Source organism: Morone saxatilis, unplaced genomic scaffold (genome assembly GCF_004916995.1).
Source record: "Morone saxatilis isolate NCDOM2014 unplaced genomic scaffold, NCSU_SB_2.0 Contig18, whole genome shotgun sequence".
NCBI classification, from domain to species: domain Eukaryota; kingdom Metazoa; phylum Chordata; class Actinopteri; family Moronidae; genus Morone; species Morone saxatilis.
In genome coordinates, this window is record NW_023339740.1 from 15,880,584 (window position 1) to 15,905,955 (window position 25,372).

The window sequence follows — 25,372 nt, forward strand, 5'->3', positions numbered from 1 at the left end:
CTTCCAGATCTTAAAAAAAAAGATATATAAGAATTGAACTTTTGCCAAATGGATTCATGGATTTGCTAAATGGAATTTAGACTGAACACACGGAGGAACTCACCTGTTAATATTTATATATTAATAAATGCATATGCTGTGTGCATCTGTGTGTCTGTGTGTGTGCAAGAGTATTTGAGTGAGTGTGAATGAGCTGTGGATCACTGTACAGCATTTGATGGCTCTAAAAACACCTAAATTCTCAAGTCAAACTAACACTCTCTGCTGTGATGTGAAATTACACGTAGGGTATTTTCATGTATCATGTTTTACTGGTCCACCAGTGTTATTGTTTGTATGTATTTTATGAAAAAGGAGAAAAAAAATATTTATGAAGTAGATAATAAAATTGCATTCATGAAAAGTAATGTACTGATGTGTTCATTTAAGTCAAAACATTTGATTAATCAATCATGATGATCAGTGTGGTTGTCCATGCAGGCCAAGTCAGTTTAGTTTTATGTTTAATTACCCATAAAGGGCTTTATAATCTGTATGACAGCCACTGTCCTGCCCTCAAGTGGAGCAACTGAAGAGGGATCACTTTTCGCCTGCGAAGGTCATACTGCCTTTTGGAAGACAATATTTGAAATTCAGGCTCTCCTCATAAGATTTACATAATGGCAGTGGCAGAGAAAGGTCTTTAGTGTAAATAGTAAATTGAAAGACCATGAAAATTTGCAGTGTGTCTGTCAACAGTTTTTAGCAGACATGGTTGTTTAATCCTGCTGTAATCCTTACTGTAATCCTCTGTGAATCCTCTAAAGTGTCTATAAACCAAAGGTATTCCAGGACCTGCTGCTTAACGAGTTAGTTGTACTAGATTAACTGCAATTGTTTTTACAGTAATTGTCAAGCAATCATAAGTTTAAAGCAACAGGGAATTCCTGAGATATAAAAATGGACAAGAGAGATGGCAGACCTACTCTGGGAAAGCTTGAACACTTAAACTGAAATGGAAAAACAAATGTGATGCATTTCTTACATCTTGTGGCTGCAAATTGATGTCGCAGTAATAAAAAAAGCTATTAAAGTCACAAGACACTGAATTAGTAAAATAAATCTTCTTATACAGCATCTAACCTGGGGATTGATTATACCAACCCGTCTACAATTAGAATAATATCTTTAGGTAAAGGTATGATTTTATATCTACAGGTTCCTCTAGTACCTTTTGAATATATGACATATTTAGATTAACAGAACTACATACCCTGTGTCCTGGATGACTAAGAACCTTTACACACAATATGACTTATGGTATTTAATTCATAATAACAGGGGGAAAAAAACAAGTCTGAGAGAGTAAGAGAATTTCCTCATACGTGCAAATGCAAACAGCATTTTTTCAAATGTTGATAAATGGTGCAAAGAGTAAGCTATTTCATATTTACGTTTGGCAATAAACATGCCTCCACAAATCACATATAGTTTTCAGGATTGTATGTATTATAATAATGTGAAAATGAAAAATCCCACTTGCAGTTGAGATTTTCATTAAAAAATGAATCTTGTGATTAAAATGTTTGGTCTCGTCTCAGAGAGAGAATGAGTGAATAAGGCAGGCTCATGTGGCTACAGCTAAATGCGTCGACTAGATGAAAGACATAATTAACACTATTTATCTTGTTGTATTTGCAGTGGGAACCCTGACAAGCTCATGTGTGCTATATTTCTGGTGTGATGTTATACCACCCCCTTGAGGCCAATGTCATTACATCAACATAAACATTACATCTGTAGTGCAGCATGCCATATGATGTGGTTTCAGACAATAAATACATAATTGATTTAAGGATGAATTTTGGTCTGGTGGAATAAACAAGACCAAACGTGTAAAATAAAGAAAACAAAAGTTGAAACTGAAATAATAATAAAACATTTTTTTAAACAAGCTAGACTGTAGTGGAGAGCTTTCATATGATAAAACAGGTAGATGATGCCCCCTGCAGGTGTTTGCAAAGAAATGGCAAAAATCTTTGCACCATTACAGTGTATGTTCCACATTGAGCCTTCTACTTGTAAATAAAAGTTACATCTGCTTCATGTTCTACTGGTGGGACATAGACATACCAACAATAAATGTTACACACCAGTAACATGTAATAGCTCAAAGGGGAATGATTACATATAAATACACCCTTGTCCCATACCCCATAGGCCATCTATCTCATGATGAAGCCCTTTATTTCCGGCTGATAACCTGACCCTAATTGTCATGCTGTAGGCACATACACTGCAATTTTCTTCAAAGAGCCTGCTCTGGACACCTGCATGTGCTTAGTGTCTCTGTCAGGGGGGCGGCAGAGACAAGCGTCGCCTCTCTTTGTTCTAATTGCTCGGATCAGAGGGGAGGAGCAGCATACGGAGGTCTTAATAACAAACTTGGGGATGCATTGGGTATATTTCCAGGCAAATGTTCACTGTGAGGAAGCCTGGAAGGAAACACTAGTAGCTCTGGTGGGTGAGGCAAGCAAAGGATAGACTTTCATAAGCTTTATTGATGAGATAATGTGTGAGCTCTAAGATAATTTCATATTATTATTGTCAATATTATAACACAATCACTACAACCATATTCATATAAACATCAAGGGCCACAATGGAAATAAGTGATTTCTTGTGTGGTCCTTGGAACTTTCTTAGATGTGATATCTGTAAGCTAAAATATTTAGTAACACCTATAGTTCTAGTGCCAGGCATAAAATTTCAGGAATTGTTCAAATCCAGACTCAAATCAGTCTGATTATATGACATCTGAGGGATCCTTCTGCTGGCTATATGCTGTACATATTTTAAAGCCCCTGGAGGCAAATTGGGATATTGGATTGACTTAACTTAATTACACAGATGTCTGATATCAGCTTGCAACAGAAAGCTTCTAAACAGCAGGTGATATTGAGAGTAGCACAAATATGGCATTGAATCTACTGTCACTTTTCAGGTCAAGTAAATTCTACTTTTACCTCCAATCACAAATTTGCCCTCCTCAGAGAGGTTTACAATCTCTACAAAAAAAAAAAAAAAAAAGATCTGCAGTGGGGAGAAAAGGGGAAAAAAACCTCAGGAAGAAAAACAGGACAGGGATCCAATAGAGGGATGCAATATGTGTCATATATGGAAAGAAGTGAAAGAAGCAATGGGTGAAGTGCCCCTATATGACCAATAGAAGGTTTTATTGACAATCGTTATCACTAAGGGTCATGATGAAAGTAATTGCTTTGCTTGTGGTGAATTTACCTAAATTAATCAATTATTTGTGTAACTGCCAACCACACATTTAAACATTACATCTTTAACTTACACATAATTTATTATTAGATTTATTCTCTGCCAGAATCCCTAATTAATTCATCTAAGGAAACTCAAGTCATTGTCATCAGCAGATTTCAAACTTTACTCTCTGTATGATGGAGAGGTAAGAGGGTTTGGGTATTACTATTATGTTAACTGTTTTAGGATGAAACAGACACCCCGAGAGATTATCCCTCTGGCCTTTACAGTTGAGATAATCCTGATACACAGTGTGAAACGTGCTTTAATGTCTACGCTGGTGTCTCCACAAGAGTCAGTATTCATTACTGATGGCTTCACGTTTATTTCTCAGAATTTCCTCACTTTCTCTCATTTGCTCTATTCCCTTTTCCATGAAAATTGAAGAGGCTGACAGCTCTCGCCATATATGAAAAACCATGGTTACAACAGCTCAACAGTGGATATGCTCACTTTGATGTTACTGAAAACCCGAGTATCACTGAAGACGTCTGCAGAGCACTTCGAGTATAACACAACCTAAATTTATAACCTGACATGAACTCAGTATCACAAGTTATTGTATGCATTTTGAACGGTATATTATGAATTATTTAGACATTTTCTTCCTTTGTGAAATAATAGTTTTAATAATCAGTATAGTGCAGAAGACTGTGACAATGAAAGTATATAGTGAGGTGGATTATATAACATGAGCACTTCAACACATTCCACACAATGCATCTTAGTTTGTTCAGTTCAACATATTCTTTTAAAGGAGAATTATTCAGGTTTCACACAAATATAATAAAATGTGGCATGTATTTACACACACGTACACACAACATTATTTAAAAGTGATAACATATTTAAAGTTGCACTGGAACTATATTCATTATCCATTTAAAATCAATTGTCATTTATAAAAAGAAAGGACAAACAGAGACAATAGAGCACCACATTGATTAGAATATCAGGAAATCTATCAGTAATGACAAAAGGAATAAAGGATACCAACATTAAATATTTATCGAGATACTAGAGAGACTCTAGCACATTGGTTATGTATATTTATGAACTGACACTGCACATTTTCCATCAAACATAATGTATAGGGCAAAATGTGTACTATAATGTATACTGCACATTACAGTAAGTGGCTTCTTCTTCTTCGAACAAAAAAAAAGTTTTCAATTTACAGGTAAAAACAAACAAAACACGTATAATAAAATCAAATGAAATTCGTATTATTAGAAATAACATATACGTCCTGACATCAAGCTAAAACAACTCACTGGTCATTTATTCTCTGAAATTGTATTTTAATGGATTTCTGGGCATTTGGAGTTAAAACAAAAAATGTAAAAGCAATCCAAAAAATGGTCACGATAAAAAAGAAATTCACACAGAGACAAGGTGGATTCGCCCAAGTTCTCAAAAAACTCTGAGCTCCAAAAAATCATTATCAATATCTTCCATGTAGTACTTTACTAAATACCTCGTAATGTAATCTAAATATATGGAAAATGTAATGTCGTTTTAAGCCTTCTGAGCTAAAGTTTTAAAGGCTCTATTTTAAGCTGCTGCTGTTAAAGGTACACTGCAAGAAGATCAGTTCTCATCTTTTTAGCTTTATGTAATTTATTTTGTTTGTTGCTGGTTGTTTTATGTTGCGTGAATACTAAATTGTTTTACTTTATTATAATTATTACATTTGAACACTAGTTTGTAATGATATCTGACCTTTTGTTCTTGTGATGATTCATGTCCTCATCAATGACTAAGACATGATGTCTAATGGCAAAGCTGCACTGGAGTAACACCAATATTCAATCAACCCTCTTACTATTTGTCTTCAGCTTTTATTGTTTTAATTGCATTGAGCACTCTCAAATAATTTCTAAGATGTGCAGAGAAAAAAGCATGCAGCAATACCTGCTTATTGACAAAAGTCAGCTTGCAAAATAGATAAAAACAAACAATCAAAACATTGCCAATTAACACTTTAGGAGTAGTAAAGTAATGACTTCTAATTTCTTAATTTTAAGTTGCAACTGGTCTATATCAATGTATCCAGAGTTAAGAAAACAAAACAATTTGTAACATTATGAACACCATCAGTGTTTTAATTTTATCTGAAGTTAATAATCATGTATTCATAAAGTGAAAATGTTTATTGGTTCATGTACAGCATTAAATCAAGGGCAAAATCACATCTCATTGACAAATATCATTGGCCCTTGAGAAGCCACTGTATTCTCACTCTTATAAACGACCGGTTTGCCAAGATATGCATGTGGTAAACTCAAGCTTACTTGTGTTTGGTTGAAGCTACCTTGTCTGTGGACCTGCTGACTAAAATTCCCCTTAGACTGATTGAAACTGTCTTGTCTGGAGGGCTGTGGACCAAAACTCTCCTCTGGCTGGTCAAAGCTGCTCTCACTGTAGAGCCGTTGTCGCATTTCACTGGAACGTTTCCCAGAAGCACTCCTTGTTGGATATCTCTGACCTGTCTTGTACCAGCCTGTCTCTTTGAAGACAAACCAGATATTTCCAAACCAGAGGACAACGTTTACAAAACCAAAAACCTGGAAAGATAGAAGAAGGGACAGGAGTAAATGGCTTGTAGTGTTTGTGTGCTTCATTTGCCAACTCAGTACCTACCACAGATGTATTGAGACGTGACCAGAAAGGCGCCTGGATAGCTGTACATTTGTTCTCCTGAGCTCTGCAGGCTGTGATGAGCAGAAGAACCTGTGTTGGGTTTGTGGCAGTCTTGATATCAGAAAGAGTTTTGGCCCAACAGCAACTGCTGACCAGCCACATAAAGGAGAAGATGATTGTAACAAGAAAATCCTGCTCAGGACAAAGGAGGAGGGAAACATGACGGGAGGACATCACACACAGGAAAAATCTGTCAGTTTAATGTGTTTCATGTCATACAAACACAAATATTATCACACTATATTCTATCTAATTCATGTTAGGACATTGAGTGTTTGTTGATTGCATAAACTGACCACGAATGGGCCCCTGTTGTTCTTCAGGTACTTGTTCTGATAGAAGACATAGACAATGGTTGCCAGCAAAGAGTACAGGAAAGCAAGAACACCCACAGTCAGGAAAAACTGAGCAGCTGAGGAACAGTCCCCATCAAGGAAAAGTATCTCTTCTCTCTTTGCATCACACAAGGGAGCCTTGAAATGCACTTCTTGTAATCTACAAGACATAAAGAGGAAAAAAGCAGGTTGTTATATGTGAAAGATTCAGCCAGTAGAAAACATGTCATTTTAGTCGGAGAGCACTTTCATTAGCTGTCAAAAAAACAAATCAAGCTCAGAAAAACTTAGATATACAGCTGATAAACCTTGTGCTACTTCAGTGAATATCATTTTGCAACTTGTCTATGTGACAAAAGGAAACAATATCTGGAATATGATCCAAAAAATGATTCCAAATTCACTTGTGGCAAAGGGAGAAATTGTCACCATGTTCATTTTTTCCTACACACACAAAGAGGATAAGTCATCGTAACATTTTCAGGATCAGTTTGTTATCATTTCATCAAATATAAATCATATAGTCCTTGGGCGTATAATGCATGGAGTCTTATAAATATTTTGTTGCAGTCTTAGATCATTTCTAATGTGCTGTATGACGTAAGGGAGTTACTGTGTCACTGTGACAATAGTGACTTAATTGTAGGTATGGGGAGGGTCTGGTCATCATGGGTTGGGGTGGGGCACAGTTTCCGTCTGCTTGTTATAAACAATAAAGAATTGACCACAAAAAGTAACAACACACCATTGTTGTTGGGCACACTGTGGCAAAGGTATCAACAAGTGAATTATGCTGCTATCATTGTTATAAACCAAGGAGACTGCAAGACATATATTTAGCTGCATCTAAAAATATTTTAATTGTTAGTCATTGTCAAAAAACAAATATGCCTACACACACACACACACCAGATGCCAAGTCCAGAAACTGTAACTCTAACTATGAAAGTTCCCTTTAATATGTCTACTTTATTACATTAGAAATGTCACAAGAACTGACAAATACAAACATTCTGTTGGAAGCAATTTGGGACAATGTGCTATTTATACATGACTAGAGAGAGTCCCACTGAACTAACACACAGACGCCAGTGTCAAGTCGGCTGAACTGTTAATTAGACACTTGGCCATCACTGACACACTGAAGCATGTTAGGGAGTTTGGGGGTGGTCGAACCACACTGCTGCACCACAATACCAGAGAGATCACCACCACATGCACATCCACATACACCACTCATCATCCAAATTAAATGTGATTCATCAGTGTATTAAGACATATTGGAAGTCATTCAGTTAAACAAGGATGTTATTTAGCTTTACAACATGTGTAGAATTGAAAGGTAACCAAACATACTATGCAGTCTCACATACACCTTCATGGTAATTTATCACCGTTCTGTACGAATGAGTACCTTTTTTACTCAAAATAGCAACAAGATTGACAAATATAGAATCACTCTTTTCTTATCCTCCAAGCATTTCAGTAATGTTTATACAGTACAAAGTCCCATATTGGTCCTGAGGTCTGCAGGAGTCAAAAAGAAACAGAGACAATTTTCCATTGCTCATCAGCTCATCAGTTACATCAAGTTGCAGGTACATGCTGCAAAGAAAGATGGAGTGATAAAGTGCTTTAACATCACAAGAGACTAACCGAGGTTAAGTCTTGACAGACAGGTTTCCAGATACAGTTTTATCTAACGATGCATTTTAGATTCTGGGATCTTAAATTGGACTGGCTTTCTGCTCAGATCTTCAGCTTTCTGTTCCTAAATTGGGCAAGAACATCTTCTTTCTACTGAGCCTGACAACATGATGGAGTAGAGCTGTGCAGCTTTTAAATGTTTTTTCTTTTTCATGTCTGGCTGACCAGTTTCCTGAAATATGCAGAGATGATTAATGTGTCTGGTTAGTTTGAAAGCATTGTTTTGGGTGTCCAGTATCTTTACTCATTGTCAATCAGTCTGTTAATTCAAATTTTTGAATGACAAATTATTCAAAATCAAAACATATAAAAATAAATATCATGCCAATTAATTGTTATAGATTATATTAAAAGGCTTAAAAATGAAATCATATGACAATTCATATTTGTTCTTTGTGTATTCATGTAATTATCCAAAGAAACCAAAGGTCAAAAGTAAAAACAATGTAGGATATGAATTTGAGTAACAAGGTGGATGTATGCAAAAGAAAGCACAAACAACTGCTTTACCTGAAAGGATAGCCAAAATCAATGTTGATGCTGAGGTTACTCTGCCTCCTGTCTGCACAGTCCACTTTAACCTGGAGATGACCATAGTATCCTCCACATGTTGCAAAAGCACAGACGGCAAAAATCTATGAAAAAAAAAGATAGTCATAAAAGGATCATAATACTGCATAATGTATACACATCAATAAATTACAGGACGGATTATTAAGATTTATAATTGGCTTGAAAACAAACCTGAATAATTCAAAGGTCGGAAGACAACTAACAGAGCTGCTTACTGTGCGCTGGAAGGTGGCCACAGCAGTACACAGAGAATCGGTTTGAAGGTATAATACATAAGTCTGAGGTCTCTTACTCGTTATATCCATTAAGATTTACTTTCTGGCAACTAATTTGAATATATTTTTTTCTTTACTTTTAAATATGAGGCACAAACTGCACTGGTGCTAAACCACACAGACATTTACAAATCATAAAATGGATCAAAAACATCAAAATCTCACTTGACCTCATTGTAATTTATACAATGTAGTTTGCATTATAAGTGGGGAGAAGCAGAAATCATGATAACCAAAAGCAATGAATGAATGAAAAAGTGACAAGACAAGAGAAATGAGACTTACCGGAGCAAATATAACCATACACATTTAAAAATCACAGATTTCAAGTCCAACTCCACCGTGTCGACAGCGTTTGTCATCAGGTTGAAATGACACTGTTGCAGACAAGAAGAAGAGGGCGACTCTATCCAGCAGAGGGGAGGGCTGATAGGAGATAGCTTCCCGAGGGAGGAGTCTGAAATTTTCTTTTCATTTGTCCACAAACACTGCAATAAGCTGTAAATACCATCATTAAGTGAATGTGTGTGAATAGGTTGTTTACTGTTATTGTAAGACAGTTATGCTTTTTTCTCTAAATATATATATATATATATATATATATATTAATAAGGTTTCATCAGAAGCATGAAACAAATAGAAAGATGTGCTACAGCATTTCATCACTGCAATTAAAACTCCATATGTAGTGATTTTGACTAATTTTAATAAACTGAGGGATAAGGCATTGCTTTGCTGTGAGTTGATAGATATTTAAAAAGCCCATTGGAGTATTTGAAAATGTAAACATGGTCTCATTGGACACCAACGATTTCAACATATTAACTATTTAACTTGAGATTTATTTATCATACAAATCTCTGGTGAATATCAGACAAAAGTGTTTAAAACTTTGCAGAACTTATGTTGGGATTCTTATTAATCGTGGACATGGTTTTAGGATCAGGGTCCCATAAAAAACATGATGTATCTTCTACTAAGTAACAATTAATATTGTGATTGAAATATTGTAATGTAATCTTTATATAGGATATATATCATTTATGTATGATACTTAAATTACATTTTCTCTTCTAATGATTCACTGATGATTAGACTGTTTGCATTTGTTATAAAAAGGAGTCTGCTGACCTCTTTTGGTGACAAATCTATATTACAGATTTGGAATGGTGGAAAAGTTACAAATAAAAAAGGTAGAAAAGAAGAATATCACGTCACATAAATGAAAGTCTGCAGTATAAATCTCTGGTATATGGAGCTAATTTGGCTGTACAATATAACAACTGCTTTGGATGTCAAGTTATTATTGCCGTGTGTCAGAGCTCTATACTCCTGACTGTTAATGATCAGAAACCTACATGAGGAAAAATAGGTCTGCACTCAAAAACTTGATGTTTAACATCAAGCTGTTTAATATACTGAATTTATAGGATAAATATAGTAAATAAGTAAATGGGCCACTGGAAACTCAAAAGTAATACAATTACAGCAATAGCAGCCAACTCAAGATTAAAAACATGAATAACAATGACTTAAGTGTGTCTTGGGAAGTTATTTTTAAAAAAGAAAGTGACTTTGACTTTCCCTTGGGCAGGCTTTTGATGTTAATGGCAAAATGACTGATCACATTTTCAGTGGCTGCGTTTTGGTTCATATGAGGTGAAAGGATTTGAAAGGTAGCTAGATGGCAGACTCGTAGCGTTTAGTAATCTCTTGAAATCAGTTCTGGAAGTGAGATACCCACTGCTGGAAAGGAGGCTGACAGGAACATTAAACTTGGGTAAAAATAGAGTTGATGACGACATGAAAAACCATCCAATTTGAACAAAGATATGAATAGTTTGATTTTGGGTTCTTTTGTAATTTTCCCCTGAAAGAAATTCAAGGTTGTAATCAAACCAAATACAAATCCAATTTTGCTTTTTGAATGAGGCTGGTATGTAGGTAGACTCAAATTCAAATAGTATATTCAATTAATATGCTTGTTCTGTTGTAAAAACTCAAAACTACATTTCTGTAACATCTTGCAGTAAGGTTTTCAATTTCCATCCACAAAAGGAAAAAAAATCCAATCTGTCTATACTTATTTTATTCTCTATTATGTTTAAACATTTATTATTAGGTCTAGTGAATTGGCTCCTTGAGTATTTCAGTTGGTTTTGGTCATTTGACAAGTTGCCCTTATATTGTGCTTACATGGTATCACAAGTACTTCAGCTAAGGAGCACTGGCAATGGAGTACATACTATTATAGTGCTCAGAAGGTGGAAGGTTGAAGGTCAGGGAAGGCCCAACAGGTTAGTTCAGCCATGTAAGAATTACAGTGATTTTAGCAGAAGAGATTGGAATTTTTTTTCTTCATATAATTACTGTATATGTTTAGACACATCCATCTTCAGTATTTAGATTTAGGATTGACTCTAGAACACAATCTTTAACCAGAAAATGCTGTTTGTGATGTATAATCATCAAGTAACTCTTTAAATAAGAAAAACTGTGATGTTTTAAATAAAATACACACATTGCTGTGCAGATTCTCTCATCTGCTTTCAACTGAGATTGTGATGTGGTCAAATATTCACATTGTTTGTAGTCTTATTTTTTTTTTAACTTTAACTGCTCTTTGATTATTCAGCCAACAGAGGGCAGTACTTAGCTATGCTGATTGAGAGGTAAATCTCTGAAGCTGCAGTGAAGAGCTCTTCTCACTTTCTCACTGCATTTTGATCTTTCTTCTCTCTCCAAAATCCAGTTGACAATTCTGTCTCCCATATGTACAATAACCTAAATACATCTCAACTAATCTACTGTTGTGGGCACTGATTAGATAAATTCTATATTCCAGCTGATGAGAAGAAGATTGTGCTGGTCCAACAGCTGTAGGGTTTTTATCATGTTAAAGTGGTGAGGCTCCAGCCTCTCGCTGCATTATTAATGAATCTTTTTCTGGCATCATCTCCCCTCTCTACCCTGAAAACTGTGGGAGGAAGAGATGTGCATAAATCTGGTGGTTTTTATGAGGCCTCCACTTATCCTGAGCGGACACATGTGTACTGTCCAACCAGTTAATTTAGTGTTTTTATTGTATTTTTTATATCTTGCTGTACCACCTGTGGCCCGGGCTAATTTAGAAGATGCAAAGATATAAGCCCCATAATTAAAGCTGAGTGTATGTTATGTAGGTTTGTTTAATAAATTGATCATTAGTGTATTCTGAAACTATAAAAAGAAACTTTCAACTGTACAAATAATCTATAAAAGTGAACAGAGAGAGTTAATTTAATTTACGTCTATCTGTATTTTGTGCTGTGAAATAAAGACAAGGGAAAATATTGTTCAAGTAAATAGGAAACATTACATTTCTACAGAAAAGGATGTGAAGAGAAATGTAAAACAGATGCAACAACAGACAGTTGTGTCTGGGATGCCACCTCAAATTCAATGCAAGATTAATGTCAAGGAGGAAAAACTGAAATATCAGAACTCCATTTGCTATTTTTGCAGTTGTAAAAAAAAAACATGGGAGACTGTGTTATGTAAAAGGATTTGTAGAGATTGGTAATTTCTTTAAAACAGGCTTCTCCTTCCTCCTTAAACGCCAATTACTATCCATCACGATTTGAAACCGTTCCATACTAATCCATATATCAAGTCAATTTCACATTAAAAAACATCTGTTACAACGCATATCATAAAATGCCAGTTACCCAGGATGTAAACATATTCTTGGTGAAAATGTTGAGCGTCCTCAGTACAGTATTTGCTGGATGTGAAGCCCTCTCTGAGACGGCTGTAGTAGCTGCAGTGCTGACACTGACCCTATTCCATCAATCTCACATTAAAAACGCTCCCAGCATTTAAATATTTCAAAGAGCTCCTCAGCTAACTCCAGAGGAGCTCTGAGCCTCTGTGAGTGAGTGTGTGTTTGTGCATGTGTGTGTGTGTGTCACTTTCACTCTGACAAACCCTTTTTTAAACTGTTTTTAAAATGGAGCCAAACCTAGAGCTTATGACTGGTGACTAAACACTAACCTAAAGTTTAAAAAGAGGTATATAGATCTGAATGATACAAATTCAAGTGCACAAGATAAATGTTTCTGCATAAATAATCACATATTTCACATGTACACTCTTTAAGAATATATACTGAATAAAATAAACATGCTCTGTATATACGTAGAATGGCAGGAACAATTTATAAATGAAGAGAACTAAGGCAGGGATGTCATGAATATACTATGATGCAGTTATTCTGCGATGTTTCAGCTGTGTTGCACTGTCATCACTGAGTGCTTTACATGTGCTGTCTAAGTCAGCTCTCCAACCACATGACAGTGTGCACACATGCAGGAACATATCACAGCACAAAACATGACTCCGGTGTACTTTAATTGGGTCTATTGGTGAGTTTTTTATGGATTTACATTTTCCATTGACCCCTTGTATTCTTTTTTAATTGCTTAGAGACAGGTGTGATGATAAAGTGAGGCAGTTCCCCATAGAGTATGACTACAATTAATAATGCATTTCTAGGATAAGGTCAAAGGAAGTTCAAATGATTCATCTCCAGGTTGAACTGATTAAACAGGTAATTCTTCAAATGGCTTCTTTTTTTCTATTAACATTTTGAGAGATGTGTTACTATTTGTGAATATAGGTTGTTTTCAAGTGATCATGTGACTTAATATCACATGACCTTTTATTAAAGGGACATCCCCTTAAATTTCATGAACATTGATATTCATTCTTGATCTTGGAAAAAGCAGTTGAGAAAATAATCTCACCAGAAGGTTCATTTAGTAGCTGCTCTCAATTAGCATCACATGATCTTTATCAGCAGATGGAGTTTGCCCAGTTGCCATGAAATTATAGATGTTCAAAAGAACTTTAAAGCAGCTCTATATTTTAGTTTTATTTTATTATTGTGTATATTAGTTTTATATTAACAGTTGATCATATGGCTACTTGTATGTGAAAGAGGTCACTTGTAGTAACAAACCCACAGTCACAGCTCTGTGGAACATTTTAGTGTCTTTCCGCTCATTGTTTTGGTTTTCCAGCTTGTGATTTTACTGCTTGGTTCACTTTCAACTGAACACTGTCTGCCCAGCACCAAATGGCAGACTAAGTTGTTGTACGCGCTGGTGAACATATAGTGGAGCATTTAGCAGCGTGGAGACCAAAAGAGAGCAGAGAGTGAATATTGGATTTAAATTATTGATAATGTCAGTCTGTATCTGCTGTCTGTGAAATCTATTATTGCTGGTTTAAAGGTTATATATACAAAAGTCACTTGCAACTAGATGCCGCGCTAGTGCACCAGCATCTCAGACAAATGAAATGGCCATTGTTTTTGTCTGAGATGCTGGTACTGCCTACTCCATTGACAAAACGAGTAATTTTGTAGATAATTGTAAAAAAAAATGGAAAGAAACAAAATGAAACTGTTTTAGTCACACTGCTCAGTTGGAAAAGGAGCCACTAACATGTAAGTCCTGCCAGACTGGATTTGTAAACAAAGCACAGGCAAGCTGGGATAGCAACACAGGCAAAGTGAGTGGGACATCATTCTGCTGCAAGTCATTCTTGACTTTGGAAACAGCTGTTGAGAAGCCAGTCCCCCTACGAGGACTATTTAGCAGTTCTTCTGGAGCTTTTAAACATATCACATGGCCTTCAACTTTATTTGGAATGAATTTTGAACTTCAACTGGGTGAAGACTTTGTGATATGTTTATAAGCTCCCAAACAGCTACAGACTTGACGTTGTGGTGAGATTGTTTTTTGACTTCATAAACATTAATATGACAATGTAAAATTATTTGGAGAAACTCCAAATCAATCTTTAATTTGATGAATAAAAGAACACACTTACTTTAATTTATAGCAACCAAATCTGATATCAGAAAAGATAGTGGTACAGAATTGTATACATGGACACAGTCACTCTACTTAGGTCCCATTCATACAGAATCACTTATCTTCCTCATCTTATCTTAACCTCTGGTCAACCAAAGCCTCCTTCCATAAAATGTGAAGGAATCAGGTAAAATACAATGTCAGTGCACAAATCATACATTCTTGTATGTCCAATAATATTCTACCAGAGAAATTTACCACAAAATAAAGGTATTAATATACTTAATACACAAACAAACAAAATCACAGTTGTTGTTCCACAACAAAACTTACATTTTCTCTGGCTTTTGTGTTGCACTCCCCTGAAGAGCATCAACATTTAATGTGTACACACTCTAGTTGAAGTAGAGGAGCGGGGTGGAGAACATCAGTCAATTATTAATGTTTAAAAGGTTTGTAGAGTTCCGTTGCAGAGGTTAGTGCTAGACCAAAGGATCTCAAGAGTGTGCAGTCACAGAAAACTGAGGGGTGTCACCCTACTAACTGTCTCACCCATTACAAACTGGCAGTGGCCTGTTAAGAACCTAACGAGTTTAGGACTATAGGAAACCCCGGCAAACCTCATGCTGGGAATCCACAAGGGCAAGCTGTGTGAGTCAAAACTACAGGACTATTAAATGCCAAGTCAGGGCAACAGGAGATACACTAGAGCAAAACTGGAGATGAGGAGTCCTTGAAAGTGTGGTTACCTGCAGGGAATTTGCTGGTCAGATGCGTATGGAACATCTGGAGTAGCAGCTAGTCAGTCCAGCTGTCGGATTCAATTTAATCTCAGAGGTGAAGTAGGCAGGCCTGCTCAGCCTATGTACATGCTGAGCTCACAATAAAAGGCTGTCATTTGTGCGCTGGTACTGTAAGTACCATGATGGTGGGGGAGGTGAAGACAATGCAGGGTCAGACGGGTGTCATCAGTGGTAAGAAAAGATAAGTTCAGAAGAAAAATAACTCTAACCTTGACCCAAAAGTAAAAGATCTGAAGTGGTTTTCACTAGAATGGCAGAAGGGTGTGACATGATCACCAATGGACCATTCATGATTAAGTATTAACATTATTTATCTGACTTTATATTGTGCTAATATAGTACATATTCCTGTGTTGTGAGTTGTGTTTGTCTGTCTCGGTTGCATATTTTTTGGCCCTGGAGCCCAGTCATAGGTTAATCCAGCCATGCAGTCATCAGTGTCAGCCATGCAGTAGACCATAACAATATGACAGTGAGCCAGCATGAACAACACCAGGACCCTGAACTGAAGCAGCAAAATGGAATTCATCCATCTTTTATTTCATTTGTTACTTCTCTGCTTTTCCATCTCAAAATGGATTTTGTTGCCATGTTGAGATGGACCACTGCCATTCAGGGACTAAATGAGCTCACCTGTACAGTATTAGCCATAAGATAAATCACAAAATAATTTAAAGAGCAGATTTCTGTTTTACAAATTGTGATTTCATTTTGATTTCATGAAATTATCATTTCATCATAATTTTCTCTCAAACCTAATCAAATCACATCACTTTTTGGTGGATTAGCTCCCAAGTCATAGGCAGACTGTGACAAAGAGATTTAAGCAGATATTGTTTAAAAGTTCACAAACCAAAAGGGTTGTATTCCACATCTGTGAAAGTATGTAGTAGTGTCTTGCTTAATTCATCGTCATTATTTGTTCATCAGTTTAACTAGGTCAATAGGGCCTGTGGTTAAGGGTCAAAAAGAAGGGGTGACTTACAGCCAGACTCATATTAATTTCTGCTGTCTTCAACAAATTAAAATAGATTTGATTAATTAACTAATACCACCTTAATCTACCATCACCACTGGATTGTCAAAGTGATGTCAACAGATACAAAGTAAGCAAATCCAGAATATTTAATGTAATTTCTGACAAAAATTAGAGTGAAAATTGTTGCCTGTTGTTTTTGTCCTCAAAAGCAGACACACACAGTGAGTTTTTCAAACCATTTGTGGTGTACACATTCTCTGTTTGCACTTGTAATGTTGCATGACCTTTTATTGTAGGCTGCAGTGGAAGGATTTTCATTACACAGTGGATAGCAATACTGTCATATTAAAATATAATATACCATAATTCATGGCAGTGTTTGCTTTAAGATGTTATCAACACTTTATGTTGGGTATTTGGCCATAAACGATTTACTGTATGGAACTAAGTTGAACACCTGAAGATTTCTATTAAGTCTGATTAATAAATCTCTATTTAATAGATGAAAAGCCTGTGTGGCTGCAGCGTAATGCAATTTCCTGACAAGAGATACCAGCACATGCTGCAACAATCAATTTCTCGACCGGGAGCCTACAGACAGAGAGCGAGTCTTTATGGCTACCCCACCCTTCAACAGCACACGGCACGGGGCGGCTCAGGAACCACTCTAAACATTTTACACCTACTCATCTACATCCCATGCGCAGCCCATACACTGAATAATGTTCCCCATTTCAGTGACATTATCAGAGAAATCCTGCGGCAGCCATCTTAGGTGTACCACTGCAGAACGTTGGGATGAGATAAAGGACGAGTGAAGGCGCATCCTTCACTCTCTCTTCTTTATCCTGTGTTCAGGACCACGGCCAGCTCCCCGCGCCTGCGTCCCCCGCCTGGCAGGCAGGGAGAGGCCATCGCCCGCTTTCACCGAAGGAAAAAATAAAAAAATAAAATCCGCTCTCCTTCCCCTCATCTGTGCACTACACTCCCCCTGCCCCTCCTCTCCCTTTCTCACCTCCCCCTCTCACATCCGCAGCGGTGACTGGCCAATAAAACACAGAAAATACGTAAGCATCGACGAGTGCTCGGCGCAGGCGGAGAAAGCTCAGTGTGAAGCAGACTGAAACCTCCTCCAGCTCCACTCGTACTGCTGACATCTCTCAGCAAGCGAGTACAATCAGGGCCTATCCCTGTCTTGACTTCGGGCATATTCTACATGAAATCTAGGCACGGCTAAGACAACGACACAACCACCATTGAGGGATATCATAGAAAAAAGTCCTTTAGTAGGTTAGGGTAGATCTGTAGGGACGCGTCACCTCTAAGCAAGATGTTAGACCCGTCGTCCAGCGAGGAGGAATCTGATGGGATAGTGGAGGAGGAAAGCAAAGAGGCGATGGCACCTCAGGCCGGATCCCGTATCTCTCCAAGCAGGACCAGCGAGAGCTCGGGTGGACTTGCGCCCAGCACCAGCCGCAGCAGCGCCCGTCCGACCAGCCCGAGCCCGTCGGCCGCCAGCGAGGAGAAAGAGGATCTGGAGAAGATGCAGAGGGACGAAGAGGAGCGCAAAAAGAAGCTGCAGTTGTATGTTTTTGTGATGCGATGCATCGCTTACCCATTCAATGCAAAACAGCCCACAGACATGGCAAGGCGACAGCAGAAGGTAAGGGCCCTCGGTTGCAGAGGCATAATTAATAACCACATGCTGACGAAATGCCTCCTCTCATATCGCAGATGTTGTCATTGATGACCTACATAAGGTAGAACACAGAGGGGGGTTTGGACAGTAGGCCTATCCGATAGCGCACAGATACAGCACAGTCCCAGTGAAACCACTGTTTGTTTGTTTCTTTTGACGCAAAATCCTCAGAGCATGACAGGAGCACATAAAAGCAACGCTTCGAGCTCCGGATAGTGAAAGGACACATGGTATGTACTGCAGAGCTGCAGACTGAGTGCAGTCCATGGTCCTCCGTACGCACGCTCACAAGTGAGATCAATCCCAGCATGCCCATTAATTGAAAGGGCGTGCAAGAGATGGTGGATGGCGATTTAAAAAAAAAAAAACAGGAAAGCGTCGTTATCCTACCGAAGTCCTACTTCCCATTACATATGCAGGTGTTTGTGTCTATATGTCCTGCCTTCCTGGCGGATATCCAATTCCAACCCGTTTGCACCATCAGTTATCCCGTCAATTTGGCCTCCCAAGGTGACTTTTAGGCACAGACCTCTTGAGGAGGGTTGCTCAATAGCCTTTCTCTTCTGCAGATGAGCATGATTCCTAGAAGGGTTGCAGTAGGCCTAAATGTATTGCACTAGAATTTTTCCAAAATGTCCATACATTAAATTTGTCATATTACAGTGGAGGTGCAGATTTTGAGATTTATATAAGTTACTGTAAGGGACAAGGCCCTCATCCTGGTTTCACATTGCTGCTGTGATGCTCCATTGATGTTAAAGCCAGTTTTGGGTCATGGTGTCCTTACTGTCAAAGTCACCATGCTCAGGCCCTACTGTACTAAAGGAAGGTTGAATTGATCGTTGGCCCCAGTTTATTGTCCTTGAATTGTCCATTTGTCTGTCACACCATAGACCATCTACTGTTTGCACTCCAAGGTTGTATTGTCAGTCTGTTATCTCTAAATTAAGGAACAAATGCAATTATAGATGCAAGTGATCAACACGTTGTGTGTAGGTTTACCTTTACATTGTGAACACATTGATCATTACAAGGCTCAATGAGACTGTAGAAGCAGTTTCTTGTAGCTCTCCTCACAAGACAGAAGTTGCATTCAGTGTGTACCTGCTGAAGATTCATCCAGCTCAGTTAATCTACAGCTGATCATGTGAGGAAACATTGTAAACAATACTATGAAGAATTGCACTTGTGAGAGTTGTTTTTGTTTAACCTGCAGACAATTCATCTTCCGCTGGACACAGTTTAAGCCATATGGTCTGAATATTCTGCTGACTCATGCACAAGTGCATGTGGGTGGCATAAACCACAGTGTTTCCATCGTTTTGTTTGTTTGTAGTCCTGTCCAGCGTAGGTTACTGATAGTCTAGTGCATGCTTAGCAATACACTTCTATATCTGGTAGCTCAGGCAGCCACAATCCTCCACTGTGGGTGAGTGAATATCTGGATGAACAATCCAATGCTTGCTGTCAGACCAAGAAATGAAAAGAAATGTGTCTGACTGCCTACAGTCTGCCGCTAGTCTTTGATTTGGTCCAAATTAGCGTACTTTGGCTTCAACCAGTCTCTTTAGAAGAATTACACACCTTGTGTAAAACAAATGACTACAAAAGTCTTATTTTAACACATTTAATTGGTTTTATTCAAATGAAACTGAAAGGGGATAATTAATTACACAGAAACATTTAACAACACAGAGCAATTCAATGTAAATTGATTACTTTCTGACAGCTATGTGCATTTATAGTGTGGCATTTCAATGTCATTTCATTATATTTCTGTCCAATGTGGCTGTAAACAAATGATTTGTGACAAAATACGTTTTATTAAAAAAAGAACATTCAACATAGATGCAATATTTTCTCTGCGGATTCCTCTCCGCCATGCTCCTCCCTTGAATGTGGGCTACTCAGACCTCCATAAACAATAATTTATTAAGGAAATTTCTCACAGCGTTGGCTACACAATCTAATATGTAGCCTATTACAATTTTGGCTATTATAGATTAGTCACAGAAATATGATGAAGCAATTTCTGTAATGAAAAGACTTAAAGGCCTCAGCGAAACATGTGGAGCAGCTCCATGATAATCCGTTATTGGAAGCTCTGGCACACAAACAGCAGTGATGGGCTATCACACAGAAACAGGCCAGGCTGCAGAGTATGCAAGCTCTGCTGCTGCTTCTTGAAATGCATTGCTATAACCTTGTGAAAGGGTAACACAATAGTGCACTAACAGGCACTTCCTTTTTGAGGGTAATGGGGAAATATTTTCTCATTCAGTCTGAAAAATGTCTTCCCAAGCAGCAGTATGGAAGCTGCTGCTGTTCAAATGTTGGTTGAGTGTATGTGCATATTGTACTGGTGAAACATGTGTTTGCATGCAAGGCTAATTGTCTGTTCCCTTCCCATAGATATGTTGTAAGTAAATTACTGAGGTTATTGACAGATATAGATTTTATTGGTGTAATTTATGGATTCATTGTCTGGATGTTGTGGATTGTCCAGTAGGGAAAATCCTCCTTTATTTAATGGCAATAAGCTACTTAAACTGTGTACACAGAGGAATTAAACATAAAGGCAAGGGAGTAATGGCAATAAACTGAAATGACAGTGGTTAGTGTTTTTTTGTTTTTGTTTTTATGTGTCCTTCAATAATGAATTTTTGAAACTTGGAAAGACATTTTTTGACATTCTTCTATTCATGGCAATGTCGGTATGTTGGTCAGATCACCACTTTGGTCCAGTCCAATATCCCAACAACTATTTGATGGTTTGCCAGTAAATTTTGACTGACAGCATGGTCCCCAGAGGAGCCTGCTGACTTTGGTAAACGTCTAACTTATCTCAACATCTATGGCATTGCCTTTTGTTTAGTGCTAATTAGTGTGAGCATGCAAACATGATAAACTAAGATGGTGAATGTTACACCTGCTATACAATAAAAAAATGGCCTCTGATGTCAAATGCAAAATGTCAAGACAAAAATTAACACATATAATTTAATTATATGTTATAGCCGCATTTTAGACTAAGTAATCAGTCAATGATAACATAACATTTTGAAAAATGTTTGGAAATATGGAATTCATTTTATTGAATTTTAATGCCAATGTTTGATATTTTGTATTCAATGCTTTAATAATGTGCCACAATAATGTAATATTTTTTAGTTCAATGTTAACATATGTGATTGTTTGCTATTAAATCAGCATTATTTCTGCCACCCCTTTAAAGACTCCATGCTAACCTCTTTCCACCCCATGAATATTTCTCTAGATCTGCCCTTGGTTATTGTTATTGTTATGAGCATGTTAGCATGCTGACATAAACATTAGCTCATATCTTCGCTGTGCCTAAGTGCAGCCCCACAGTCGGCAGGGTGGCTCGTAGTTTTGTTATGTAATAAGCACATTTGAGCAAAAAAAATGAAACAGCTCTGATATTCTTATTGAATGCAGATTTGAATCATAAATGGAAGCTCTCATGCAGTCAAACAAAATCAAAAATTAGCAGTTAAACTGCTAAAGATTAAATCTGATTAATCAAACCCAAATGCTTTTTATAGATCACAATGATTGTGTATTTCAGAACTGGATAATCTCCTAGGTTTAGTATTTTATCTGTTAGAAAGTGTGATGCCCCAAAGATAATCGGACCGAATAAACTCCTTTTCCTTAATAACTTAATAGAGAGCCTGTTTGCTCAGCTTTTTAATACTATACAGTATGCCGTAGATACTCTGAGGGAGAGGTTTGTGATGTGAATGTGAAGTAGATGGAAATGCAAATCAGTGATACTAAAATGAAGTTTGCTACTTTGATGTTTAGTGCTGAGCCAGGATTTTAGGCGTCCCATTGTGAACTGGTTTTTACGTGGACTGGGTTTCCTGTCGTGTTCTTACATTTTAAACCATAATAATTGCCTTGTGTAACGCAAACGCTCTTGTACCTAATGACAACTTACTGTAATTGGAACAGACTTGTTCATACCCAGTGAAGATACCCAGTGAAGATGGTGGGCGACTTGCCGTTTGTGTTGGAAAAATAAGAGGAACGAGTAACAATGCCTTGCCCCATGAATGGTTGTAAGAGTAGCACATATAGAGACAATGTATATTTAAATGTGAGTAAAGGGTTTAGTTAATGGTGAAGTCATCATTAGGCTGTGGAGGCTTATTGTGGAGAGATTTAGACAGCTGGAACAGAGATAGATACATTAAAAAAGCTATTTGGTGGAGCTGAGCAAGATGTTCGCATAGATACTCACAGTGTGGCACAATAGTCATATTTAATCTTTCATGACCTGATGACTGTCTGCACATTAGTTTAGTGGATGAACAAAATCATATAATATATGGCAATGATTTAAGTAACTGTGGCATTTGAGCTCATGGATAAAGGATGGATACATGGATATGAGGATGGGAAGTAGAAGAAGGAGGAGCTGCAGGAAAAAGGCAGAAGAAAAATGACAGCATTGGAAGAGGCAAGAGTAAAATAAGTAATATTAAAAATGAATAAGAATACACTTTAACTGGTGTACATGCAGTCGGGGTTAACATTTTTGTGCACTGCATGGTTTAATAATTGTTATGTTTATAGATTATCTCTTATTTTGGAGTGTGTAATGTCCTTGCCTCTTATTTCTCCTGTCTTCCTTGATCAAAACCAGAAGTAAGTTTGCACAATTATATCTGAGCAACGTACACGAAGAATCACAGATAACTGAGGTGAAACTGCCTGAGCTCATTATGTTCATAATACACACAAAAGAGAGTGTCAGTAAATGGTGAGTGCAAGTATGAGACTGAAATCATTTGCATTATTATGTAAGATCTTTAAATGCTGTTCTGCCTGAAAAAAGGCATCCTTCGACAATAAAAGATGCTTGGCAGTCAGCGTGAAAGTCAATAAAACAATAAAACATGTCAATCAACATTTGAAGGCTGCTGCTGAAGAATATTAGTCTCTCCCATTAAGTCGCAGACGTTTTTAGCGTGTTTTAACAACAGTGATGTTGAAGAATGTCAGTGGTATGGATATAAAAGTGGATTCCAAAGAGGTGACAGCTGAAAAGCAGCAGGCGAAATACCCCCTCACCTACAATCTGTGCAGCCGCGTGTAAAAAATCACAGCTTCCCAAATTAAACATCTCCTCTGTCTGCACATTACCAGGAGGGAAGGCTAAGATCTAATGCGTTATAATACAAACAACGTCTTTTCCCAAAGGTTTAGTTATTTTGAAGGCAGCACTCATCGTCAGGATCAAATTGACTCATATTTAAATAACCCAGTCGTGTGACCTGACATTTGTACACAGGGCAATCATGTACTGACAAAAATAGCTACAGAAATGCAAATGAGTGTTTGCATGTGAATGTAAAATATTGTACGTTTCAAGATGGTATCATGAGGGGCAAAGATGAATCTGTGGTGCTCTGGCTTGAAGCAACACCTCACATGGTGATGTTTCTCCCTTCCAACTGCTCCCTCTCAGATTACAGTTTGTACTTGTTAATTATAGTAGAACCTATGTGTCCTCACAGAGACTATGTAATCGTGTCTTCTGTCCAAAGCTGCATCTTAATTTGGGTAGACAAATGTTCTACATATATAGTATAGCATTTGTTCAGTTTAATAATTGTGCTACAGCACAAAAAGACCTGTGTTTTCTGAAGGACACAGTCGTTAGACATGAAGCAGAATTATCTGGTTGAGGACAGTTAATGTGTCCTCATGTATGCATGGATTGAGACAGATTAATCTGCAGGGCTCCTGTCACTCTTTTGTATTGCTACTGTATAAGATATAATCCCTACTGCCAATACTGCAGTCATTCTCAGAAAAAGTGGAAAATGAAAGCTGGTTTGTTGAAAAATGACATTAGACATTAGAAGCCCTGTTTGGCAGTGCAACTAAAAAAACAAAAACAAACTAGATGAATGCCTTTACAACATACATTGCATCTCTTTTTAGTCTAAGCTAAATGTTTGACCTATTCTTAAAGCAACAAGGACTTACATTTACATTTTATAGACCGATTATCTAGCATTTTGAGATAATCGGCATCGGCCGATGCCCGTGATCACAAGGCAGATAAACAATAAAATTCCTTGTCAGTGTGGCCTCTGTGGAATGATGTTAGCGCTCCCCTTTGTAAGTTTTGGGAAGGTGGTGAAAAGGTTAGTATACAGCCCTCACTATAATTCTTGTGCATCCTGCTGTAAATGTTTGCCTAAATTCACTCAGTTACCATTGTCTTTTCTAAATGTTAACTCTCCTAAATGACAGCAAATCTAATCTAGCATTATATTTATAAGATGTTATAATGATGCAGTTGAATGGCATTTCTTCTGACATACTATACTCCACTCTCCCTTAAATACCAGTGACATTCTGAAATCTACAGCATATTTTTTTCATTAATTAATAAAGATTACATCTAAACAACATGTTACTGAGATAACCATGTGTATTAAATTGTAATGTGCATGGAATAATTGAATTATATATGACTTTTCTTTGAAGAACACCAGGAAGCATTCACATTTATTTTGCTTGAAAAATTACTTAAATTTAATTTAATTAATAAATACAAATTTATATATGTATGTATGTATACTGACCTTGGAAGGGATGGGGGTTGGGAATGGCGATGGGGGCTTAGAATAGGAGATGTAACTACCCATTCCTCTGAATGGAAAAATCTAAATAATGTTAATTTAAAAAACTAAAAACTAAATAAATTAAATGATCAATAACTTGTCAAAATAGTCTGTCAATTGTGTAATTGCCATTTTCCCATTCAGCATTTCATTATAATTGTGTTGTGATAAAATAGCTGGGGTCCAAGTTTACTTTCTACCACTGCTACAATTTAAATATGTAGGTTTGAACCTAGTCTGCTAGAGCAACCTCAAATAGATCAATGTACTCTGTGTTTTTGTGCTTGAACAATTCCAGTGACTACAGAAGCCTGTTCAGTCTTTGACATGCTAATCATAATTTCATTTACATTACTCATTCATGTTAATATCTCTACATGCGTCACACCAAGTAGTTAAACCAAAGCAGATCAGTCAGTGTCATCACGTTCCCGTCTTCTCAAACTGTTATAATCACATACTT

General features: G+C 37.2%; 2 protein-coding genes across 5 annotated transcripts in view; one reads left to right on the forward strand and one right to left on the reverse strand.

The window, feature by feature from the left end:
• Nucleotides 1-5,501: 5,501 nt before the first annotated feature.
• Nucleotides 5,502-9,214, reverse strand: LOC118328584 (synaptoporin). Its single transcript, XM_035662367.1, has 5 exons — nt 9,191-9,214; nt 8,568-8,692; nt 6,312-6,510; nt 5,956-6,147; nt 5,502-5,879 (listed from the first exon to the last, which is right to left on the reverse strand). The coding sequence occupies exons 1-5, from the start codon at nt 9,212-9,214 to the stop codon at nt 5,502-5,504; spliced, it is 918 nt and encodes a 305-aa protein (XP_035518260.1).
• Nucleotides 9,215-17,671: 8,457 nt separating this feature from the next.
• Nucleotides 17,672-25,372, forward strand: part of cadpsb (Ca2+-dependent activator protein for secretion b) — a 65,145-nt gene continuing 57,444 nt past the window's right edge. For all 4 annotated transcript variants that reach the window (XM_035662694.1, XM_035662696.1, XM_035662698.1 and 1 more), the window contains exon 1: nt 17,672-18,208. In XM_035662694.1, coding sequence (XP_035518587.1) covers nt 17,876-18,208 — 333 coding nt within the window. In that variant the 5' untranslated portion in view covers nt 17,672-17,875. The remainder of the gene's footprint in view (nt 18,209-25,372) is intronic.